At 33.5% G+C, this 10,161-nt stretch overlaps 1 protein-coding gene across 4 annotated transcripts in view; it reads right to left on the reverse strand.

Moving 5' to 3' along the window:
- Positions 1 to 27: 27 nt before the first annotated feature.
- LOC106876322 (ATP-binding cassette sub-family C member 10) overlaps positions 28 to 10,161 on the reverse strand; it is a 52,589-nt gene continuing 42,455 nt past the window's right edge. For 3 of the 4 annotated variants that reach the window (XM_052968042.1, XM_052968040.1, XM_014924822.2), the window contains exons 13-18: positions 9,489 to 9,616; positions 7,627 to 7,796; positions 4,182 to 4,342; positions 2,776 to 3,029; positions 1,074 to 1,320; positions 28 to 661 (exon numbers count right to left, since the gene is read on the reverse strand). In XM_052968042.1, the coding sequence (XP_052824002.1) occupies positions 416 to 661; positions 1,074 to 1,320; positions 2,776 to 3,029; positions 4,182 to 4,342; positions 7,627 to 7,796; positions 9,489 to 9,616 (1,206 nt within the window). In that variant the 3' untranslated portion in view covers positions 28 to 415. Of the gene's footprint in view, positions 662 to 1,073; positions 1,321 to 2,775; positions 3,030 to 4,181; positions 4,365 to 7,626; positions 7,797 to 9,488; positions 9,617 to 10,161 lie in introns of those variants that run through there. The other variant, XM_052968046.1, reaches the window with a different exon arrangement.

Genomic DNA, 10,161 nt, shown 5'->3' on the forward strand with positions numbered 1-10,161 from the left:
AAAAAAAAAAAAAAAAAAAATACCAACTAATTAAAAGAATTTATTTTCACAAGTTTTGAAAGAATCTGCAGATATGTCGAGGGTAATAAAATAATTTGCTCTTTCTGGAATGTAGTTTTCTTTACAATAAAAGTCTGAAGTTTATACTAAAAAAAAATGACAAACATAAAAACACTTCATAGCTAAAATACTCGTAATAATACAAGAATGCTAGCCAAGACAATGAAACATTTAAAAATGCATATAAAATAAAAACTGGGATATCACAATTATTTTGCAATTAGATTTTAAAATGTACAAAAGAAAACATTAGTAAAAGGAAAGTAGAGGTAAAGAAAGCCAAAAGCCAGATAAAAAATAATGGTACAAATTCTGTTACATAAATACAAATTTGGTACACAAGAATTTTAATCAGCTACCGATCAGTATGGACAAGTCTGTAGAAGAGTGATTCTGGATCGTTACAGAGAGTAGATGGTGGTGCAAATTCTGCAACCCGGCCGTTATCCATAACCAAAATACTATCACTGTCCATAATAGTGTTAATGCGATGTGCAATAGTCATCACGGTAGTATTGGCAAATTCTGATCGAATTGTCTGTTGAATCAGATAATCTGTTTGGTGGTCAACATTGGCAGTTGCTTCATCAATACAGAGGATCTGAAATAAGACAAATATTGATTTCATATTAGTAATAGACTGACAGAATTTTTTATCCAATATTGTGACTCTAAACTACTTCTAAAGTCAAGAGATTTTAATTAATAGAATTTATAATTTATCAGGTATCTAACAGAATGTGTTGTAATAGTTAAAAATACATGAACAAGAATGTATAAAATTAAAACTATTTGTTAAACACAATTATTAAATTTTAGAATGAAGAAAATGCTTCATTTAAACAAATTGATAAAATAACAACAGTGTGTATTTGGAGATTAATATGGCATATGAGAAAGAAAACAGTTTTCAAAATAACTAATATTAAATTTTTCTTGAAGTCTAATTTTTAGAATGAAATTGAAATATAAGCAGATACTAATAATTGTTTTAATAATTAAAGTGTATTTACCTTAGATTTACTTAACAATGCCCGAGCAAGGCAAAATAATTGACGCTGACCAATTGAAAAGTTGCGACCATGCTCAATAACTTTAAAATCCAAACCACCAAGCTTTTCAACAGTTTCCCTCAAGTAACACCGCTCTAATGCCTGCAGGAGTTCATCATCATTATCACAGATACCACATGGATCAAGATTCTCACGAACAGATCCCTCAAAAAGGAAGGGGTCTTGAGGAATAATAGCAAGCCGTGACCTGAAATTGATTAACCCTGTCTTTACAAAATGATTGATATTAAACAAATATAAATACATATACATATATACTTTATAATTCAAAAAAGGAAGGGAACACAACGAATCATTATAAACTTTGTTTTTCAGTTTCTTTATGCTTTATAATCATCATTGCTATTATATAAGACTGATCTGTTAGAAAATTCTGTTGGAAAATTCTCTGACCCTAATATGAAGAAATAAATTTTAGTAATAAATTATGATTTTGTTATCAATTCAAAATATCATTGCATCACTAGTTAGGAACAGGATAATTTCTTTAATAAAAGCTTAGATATGCTTCCAAATTTAGTCATACATTTTATAACTACAGGGTGTCCCAAAAAGATGTACTCACTCTTTGACAGACGATTATTAATGTATTGTTTTTTTTATTTTTATTTCAGACGCAACCAATCCTTCACAATGGCAAATGCACAACTAGTGTTTGAGGGAAAAAAAATTATATTAAAGTGCTACTGGAAGCATGAAAATGTCACGGAAGTGCAAAAACAATTTAACACAGTTTCAGAAGACACCACCAACATGACACACTATTGCTCGTATCAGAGATAAATTTGAAGCATACAGAACTGTTCAGAACGTTAGTAAGCAATGCACTGGAAAACCACGAACATCCACCAGCCCCAATAGACACAACCAATTAATGGAAACCCTTTCCTGATCCCCAAAGAAATCCATAAGACAATTGAGTCATGAGATAGGAATCCCAATAACATTAATTCAAGCCCTCAATGAAGATGATCCTGATCGGAGAGTTCAATTTTGCGAATGGTATCTGAACAAATTCGCAGAGGATGCAACGTTTCCAGAGAAAATCTTATGGAGCGATGAGGCCACCTTCAAGTTAAATGGTTCAGTCAACCAACATAATTGCACATACTGGGCCCGTAAAAATCCACATTTTACTATGGAACACCATCTGAACTTACCAGGCGTTACAGTGTGGTGTGGAATGTCAACATTGGGTATCGTTGGACCATTTTTTTTTTTTACCAAACTGCCAGTGGCCCAGTTTACTTAAACTTACTGATAGAAAATGTCAGTCCACGAATTGAAGAGATGTTTGGGGACGAGGAGATTTACTTCCAGCAAGATGGAGCTCCTCCTCACTACCATCATGATGTATGGGCTTAACTCGACGCAACAAATCCAAACAAATGGATTGGGAGGAGAAGTAGTGTTGATTTTCCTGCATGTTCCCCAGACCTCACGCCAGTGGATTTTTTTTTTTATAGGGACATCTCAAAGATAAGGTTTACGCTGCAAAACCAGTGACAATTGATGATTTGAAAAATGAAATTCGAATACAATGTCTTGCAATTCCAAATGAAATGTTTGGCAATGTTGTCAAATCCATTGATTTTAAACTACCAATTTACAATAAATTTGAACCAAAAAATGTTGTACTTACCTAAGTACAGTTAAATCAACACTAGCCACATTAATACCATCAACCAGTATTTCTCCTTTTTTTAATTCCACCATGCGGAAAATGGCTAAGAACAGACTAGATTTTCCAGAACCTGTTCGGCCAACAATACCGATTTTTTCACCAGCTCGAGTTTCAAAAGAGACATCTACTAAAGCATTTGGTAACCCTGGTCTATATTGCAATTGTACACGACGAAAAACAATGCAACCTTTTTGTGGCCAAGATGAAGCAGGCTGAAAAATAAAAAGATAAAACTAATTTCATTTAAAGTCACTATGTTTTTAAAATGTTTTCAAACTGTGTCTTCCACACACACAAGCTTGTCCTTCAGGTGCTGGTGCTGCATTAATGCACCTGTGCCAGTGGCACATAAAACGGACCCAACACACTCTTTGAAGTGGGTGGCATTAGGAAGGGCATCCAGCCATAGAAATTATATCACAACACATAGTTGGAGGCTGGACAGCTCCATCTCAAACTGTCCAACCCATGCCAACATGGAAAGAGGATGCTCAATGATGATGATGAGGAACATACATCTCATATATATAAATACAGTTCAGTTAAATCAGTGGTTCTCAACCAGGATCCACATGGCTCTTGGGGGTCCATATAAGATTTTATTGTCAAAATTTATCTGCAACAAATTAGTTATACTTCTACAACACTCAAAATATTTTCACAATTTTTTTAATACAATTCTAAATAATATTTAATTACAAAAATATAATAGAGTTTTTTAACCCTTTAGTGTTCGCATTATTCTGCCAAAATTAATGCTTTTTTATCCACATTGTTTTGAACTAATCATGCATTATCTTGTAGCTATGAGATTTTGATGAGGTAGCTATTAATTTTTAAAACAATATTGTAGGGTTGGTGTGAGAGATCAGATCTGGCCAGTTTGAACATAAAACAGGCAGAATACTTTTGGCCGGATATGGCCGGTTTAATTGCTAAAGGGTTAAACATCGGATGGCTATGAAGGTCCATCCGAGAAAAATAGGAATCAAAGGGGTCTGTAGGTAAAAAAACGGTTGAGAAACAGTCAAATGATCGGTCATTAATTATTTTTAACCCTTTAACATTTCAACTAACCATATCAGGCGCAAATATTCTACCTGCTTTATGTTTAAACTGGCCAGATCTGGCCTCTTGCATCTACCCTACAATGTCAGTTTAAAAACAAAGAATCACATCATTGAAATCTCAGAGATACAAGATAATGGTCGATTAATATAAAGCAAAGTGAATAAATAAGCATTACATTTGACTGAATAATGTGAATGTTAAAGGGTTAAACATTTGAACCAAGTGGTAAAATAAAACTATTTCATAAGACAATATCATTGAAAAGAAAGTATCTGAAAGCATGCAGTATTTACCATATTGAGACCAATTTCTCGCTCATGAGGGATTCTCTCAATATATTGTTGTGCTCGTTCTACACTAACCATCATTTTTTCAGTCTCAGTGAAAAATTTAACAACACCATTGAGGAGCTGTGTGATGGACAGGGCATAAGTTAGGGCTAATCCAACTAGAACTGCAAAAGATAGTATGATTGTCTGTTGAAGACATAACAACAGTAATAATTTCAAATTACAAAAAGAATACTTAATACTCATGTCTCATATTTTATTTTACTAATTATAAATAAAGTAAGTCAAATGGTAAATGCCTTGGAAAACAACTCAGTAATAATAAAAACAGCTTCAGTAACTTTGACACTGATTATAAACATTTTTTTGTCGATCATCACTATCTTATAAAAATTGTATATCCAGTAGTATTAAATCACATATAAATACACAATTCTAAAGTTACTGGATATTTTTATATCTGATTAAAAGTGAAAGATAAGCAATATGAAATCTATAAATCAAAATGAAAACATAAATTTTGAGAACTGTCATTGTATACAGCAGAGAGAGACTGTGAGAGAATATGTGTGTGTGTGTGTGTAAGAGAGAGAGAGAGATGAGGAGAGTGTGTGTTTAGGTCATGTTAACCATCAAACAGCAGTAGTACTCTTTAGTGATGACCCTTTAGTGATTTTTGGTATTGTCTCTATCATTAATAGAGTCCAAGGTTTTTCCTGTTTACCATAGTAGGTTAGTGGATGAGTGAGTTGTAGTCACTGCTCTCACCTGGTTACAATCTTTTGCAAATGGTTAGTTTGGGATATAAGCTTTCTAATGCCTCTCAATATCCATCTTTCTCCATTACCAAGGCTCTTCACTTACATCCGCCCCCACCACCAACTCATCCCAGTCATTGCTTCCTTCTCCATACGCACTTTCTCATTCGTTCACTTTTTAGGTCATATTGCCCTGGGCAGACAGAGACACCACAGAATAATCTTCTCTGTATTGTTTCAATGTTAGTATATGTACTTCCGAAACAAGTACACAATGCAGAATGTAGTGCACAAGGCAACATCAATAGTGCTTTTGTTATGATAAAAAAATGCACTTAATACACTCAACACATGAAAAAAGAAACAATGAAGGGTTGAGAGCATTATTTTAGACTAGTAGAAGATATGACAGACTAGCCAAGTGTTAGAGCCATGAAAAAAAATGAATGCTGTATACTCTGTAAAGTGACTAGTGTTTGGATGCATAGCCAAACAGAAATGTTGAAAACAGGAACATTTTGATGAAGACATGGTCCTCCAACCAATCTAGGAAGGCAGGAACTACAAATAAGAACCAACTCAAATCAAGATAGCTCTTCCAACATATGCTAACATGGAAAGCAAAAAGCTGAAACTATTAAATTCCATGTATAATACACACTTTTTCATCAAAACCATATTTAAATTTAGAGACGTGTATATTACATAACATTAGACTACCAAGTTTTTTTCCCAATCACATGGTCATTTTAGTTCAAGCAGGTGAATTTACCTGTAAACAGCTGGCATACATTCTAATGTTGATAGTCAATAAACCTATGTCAGTCATCTTTCTGCTGTTTACATATTTCAATAAGTTCAAAAGATAGCAGTATTTCTTGTTTTGGATATTGGTATTAATTCAAATTTATCTTGAGCTTTCCTCTGCAATCTGATATTTTTGCTCATTCACATTATTATGCTCACAGCTGCTCTGTTACCATATTCAATGGCATACTTTATCACTTCTAACTTATCAGCTGATAAATAATTCAAATGTCTGATGGCCAGCAATGTTGGTGGTAAGAATATCAAAAGATATGATAAACTTTTCCAGTTATCTATCATTATTTCCATATTATTATTTATAGATAATATAAATTATCTTTTATTTTAAATAAATTTCCTTCATATACAATTTACTATGAAAAAAAGCTAATATCTTGGATAACAGTATATTATCTAGTAATGTAGCCAGCTGTACAATACCACATATTATAAACAATAAATGATGTAAGTCACACAGAGGGTCATAGCCCAACTAATTAGGGAGAGAGTTAGTCTAGATGAGATGCAGTTTGGATTTGTGCCAGGGAGAAGCACCACTGATGCTTTCTGGTAAGGCAGCTGCAGGAGAAATACATAGCCAAACATAAACCTCTGTACTTGGCTTTTGTTGACTTGGAGAAAGCTTTTGACAGGGTCCCCGATCCCTTATCTGGTGGTCAATGCAGAAACTAAGGATAGATGAGGGGTTGGTGAGAGCTGTTCAAGCCATGTACAGGGACGCTACCAGTAAGGTGAGGGTTGGCAACGAGTACAGTGAAGAATTCTGGGTACAAGTAGAGGTTCGTCAAGGATCGGTCATCCACCCCCTCTTGTTCATCATGGTCCTCCGGGCAATAACAGAGGAATTTAAGACAGGTTGCCCATGTCTGTTGCACGTACTTATTTGAGAGTAGATGAATATGACAGCTTTATTTACAAACACCTTGGTGACAGCCATGATTTAGAACTTAGATTTTCTTTGCAAATTTTTTATAGGTATATCAGTGATCTACATATTAAAGAAGTATTACTTATCAGGTGTTGGCAACCACAGATTAACATGCATTACAAGTTGCCTGACATTCATAAAATCATTGTATGATTCAAATAAACTGGCCTGTATAATCTGTATATGCAATAACAGTTTTGATTTTGAATACAGGCTATTTTCTCATTTCAAATTTTTCAGTTCATGATTATAAATTGCTAAAATTGGAATACTAAATGAATTTATTTTCCCCTAAATTTGCATTACTAAGGGATTTTTATTTGTTCTTATTTCACTATTGAAATAATGCTTCAAGTAAACCACAAGATTTTACTAATGACTAATATATCCAGAGTTAATATCTGTTGCAACAAGTAATCAATTTTCTCTTTTTGCACAGCATATATTATATATATGCATATTATAAAATATACATATAATGTATATCATAATATACATTATATTATAATCATCAATTATCATCAACATTTAATGTCTGTTTTCCATGCTGGTATGGGTTGGATGGCTTCGCAAAAACTGGCTTGGTTTTTACAGCTGGATGCCTTTCTTAATGCCAACCATTTTACAGTGAGTATTGGGTGCTTCTTGGGTGGCACCAGCACCAGTGTTTTTTACATGGCACCAGTATCATTGGTATTAATGTTTATGACAATATACACTATATCATGTATAAGTAATTTTTATTAGGTAAATTACTTATAAAGTACTGGATAAAATTACAAATAAACAAACTATTGTAATGTACAGTGTGGGTCATTTTTTTTCTAAGTACATAAACTTATTGTTAAAACATTTGATTTTTTTTTAAGTGCAGCTCGAAGTAAGACAATAATAATTATACAGTTTTATGGAAGAAACAATTGTCAATACTTACCCACATTAGAAGTTTGAAAATGATGCTCAATAACAGCAATGATAGCAACACCAGAAATAATAGCTACACCTATCATTTGTAATCTAAAGTCTAGCCAGCAAGAAACAGTCATGTCAGCAAACTGCGCTCTTTGGTTATCATCAAGTTTACATAAATTATCTTCTTGGAATCTGGAATGACATGTATGCAAATATAAAACTATGGTATTTGTATTTGTTTAAGCTGATCACTTCTCAGAAATTTTAAAGTAAATTTTTTGTGTGCCTCTCTTTACCTAATGCTGCTTCTGTTTCATTAAAGGTTTTCACCAAACATGTCACCCGTTCATATTTCATGTGCATATTGGGCATGTGTGAGCATATGCTCCCTTCCTTTGTCCTTTAATATTTAGGCACTTTTTCAAATTCTTAACACTTAACCTGTTAATTTCCCACAGCATATCCAACAAATTATATATACTGAATCAGTTACTTTCCTATTGAAGCTAGAGTTTAGCTAGAGTTTAGCTTGCATAAAATATTACTCGCTTCAATCTCAATTAAAGTAATTTTATATATGTAAATTATAAACCCTGACATTTGCATATGTAAAATAAAAAGTCAGATCTTACAAAATTAAAAGAAAATTTAGGATGAAAGTAAATGTTGTCAATATGTTGTCTCAAATCTATACAAATATATAGCTTTACAACCTTCCTACATATAAGTGAATAATGAGTATATAAAATATATATGAGATCTGATCAATAAGTAGCCAGACCGTTGCCATAGTAACAAAGCTAAAGCACGCAGAGTGAAGTTGCTAGGCAAAGATTGACCTTGCACTCTGCTGTGCATGCGCACTAAGTTTTAACATTCTACCTCATTTTCGCCGTTTAGAACAGCGCTTGGAAGGAAGGTGTATAGTATGTGATCATCACACTGACCATGATAGAGAAAGTTGTCATGGCGATACCTGCTCAGAGGCCTAGTATCTGAGGCCTCTGATACTAAGTTGCAGAAAGTGTATGGAGAGGAGTCTATGAGCTTCATACAAGTGTACAAGTGAGTCAGACATATCCAAGATGGCCAAAAAAATGTCAATATTGACAAACGTTCTGAGAGACCTGCAACCAGCAGAACTGAGAAAAACATCACAGATGTGTGGGCAGCTGTGAGGGAAAAATCATCGAATTGCCATCCATTAGTTATCAGAGGATGTGCAGATTAGTTATGGTTCATTTCAGTCCATTATCACTGAAGATTTGGGTATAAGATGCATATCTGCCAGGTTTGTGCCAAAACTGTTTTCAGCTGACCAAAAGCACACACAGATTTCAGTTGCACAAGATCTCCTTGATCGTGTCGAGAACGATGAAAATTTTTTGAAAACTTTGAGTAGGATTCTGAGCAGGTACTACGAAGCTTTTGGCAAAATTTGATGCAGACTCTCCACTCAACTTTCTCTGTCATGTTGAATGCGACAATCACACGCTACACCCCTTCTTTTTAAGCACTGCTGTAAACAGCAGAAGTTATCTAGAACATTAAAACTTAGTGCATATGCACAGCTGAGTTCAAGGTGAATCTGTGTCAAGCGGCTTCACTCTGAATGCTTTAGCTTCGTTACTATGGCAACAGTCTGGACAGTTATTGATCAGACCACATAAATGTAAAATAGAAAGTATATTTTTATACCACTACAGGAAAAGAGACATTGGACAATGTAGCTTGAGATATATTATTCCTGAAAATAAGACAGAATGGTTAAAGCTGGATGCTTTACATTCTACATGGTATGTTTGTTTAGGGCTTACTGAGGGACTAAACAACTAAACCATCAATCATATATGTGTATATCAAGTAAGTGGACTGTAAACTAACCTGAAACTTTCTCTGAATGCTCGAATTACTGATAATCCTGACACTGTTTCTGAGAACTGAGCATAGATATGTGACTGGGTAATACTGGAAATTCGCTTTATTTCCCGGGAAGTGTAACGATAATATTGCTAAAGAGAGGAAAATACATATGGAGAGATATATGTACATGTAGCAAAGGAAAAAATATTTGATTTCATCAGTACCTCAAAATACTTTGAAAAGTATATAGTAGAAATATATATATTTTAAATCTTACTTTTGTTTGTTTAGACACGCAACTAATAATTACAATGTAAAACTTAATCTTCCAATCAGCAGAATTTATAAATATTTGTAATCATTTCATTTTACTGAGATTATTTATGTCCTTAGACAAGCATGTTGGAGCATTTCTTCCTTTCCTTAACTCTGCATACACAGCAAATCAGCCTGGTGTGAGGTAACTTTCCACAAACCAAGGCATGGAACAAATAACCCCACTTGTATGACAGAGAAGCCATTTACAACCATCATGTGATGTCTGGGCAAGGATACACACAAACATACACACACACATATACATGCATACATTACATAGATATTCAAAATATATATACATCCAATATACATATATATATATATATATATATATATATATATATATATATATATATATATATATATATATATATAT

Source organism: Octopus bimaculoides, chromosome 1 (assembly GCF_001194135.2).
Source record: "Octopus bimaculoides isolate UCB-OBI-ISO-001 chromosome 1, ASM119413v2, whole genome shotgun sequence".
NCBI lineage: Eukaryota > Metazoa > Mollusca > Cephalopoda > Octopoda > Octopodidae > Octopus > Octopus bimaculoides.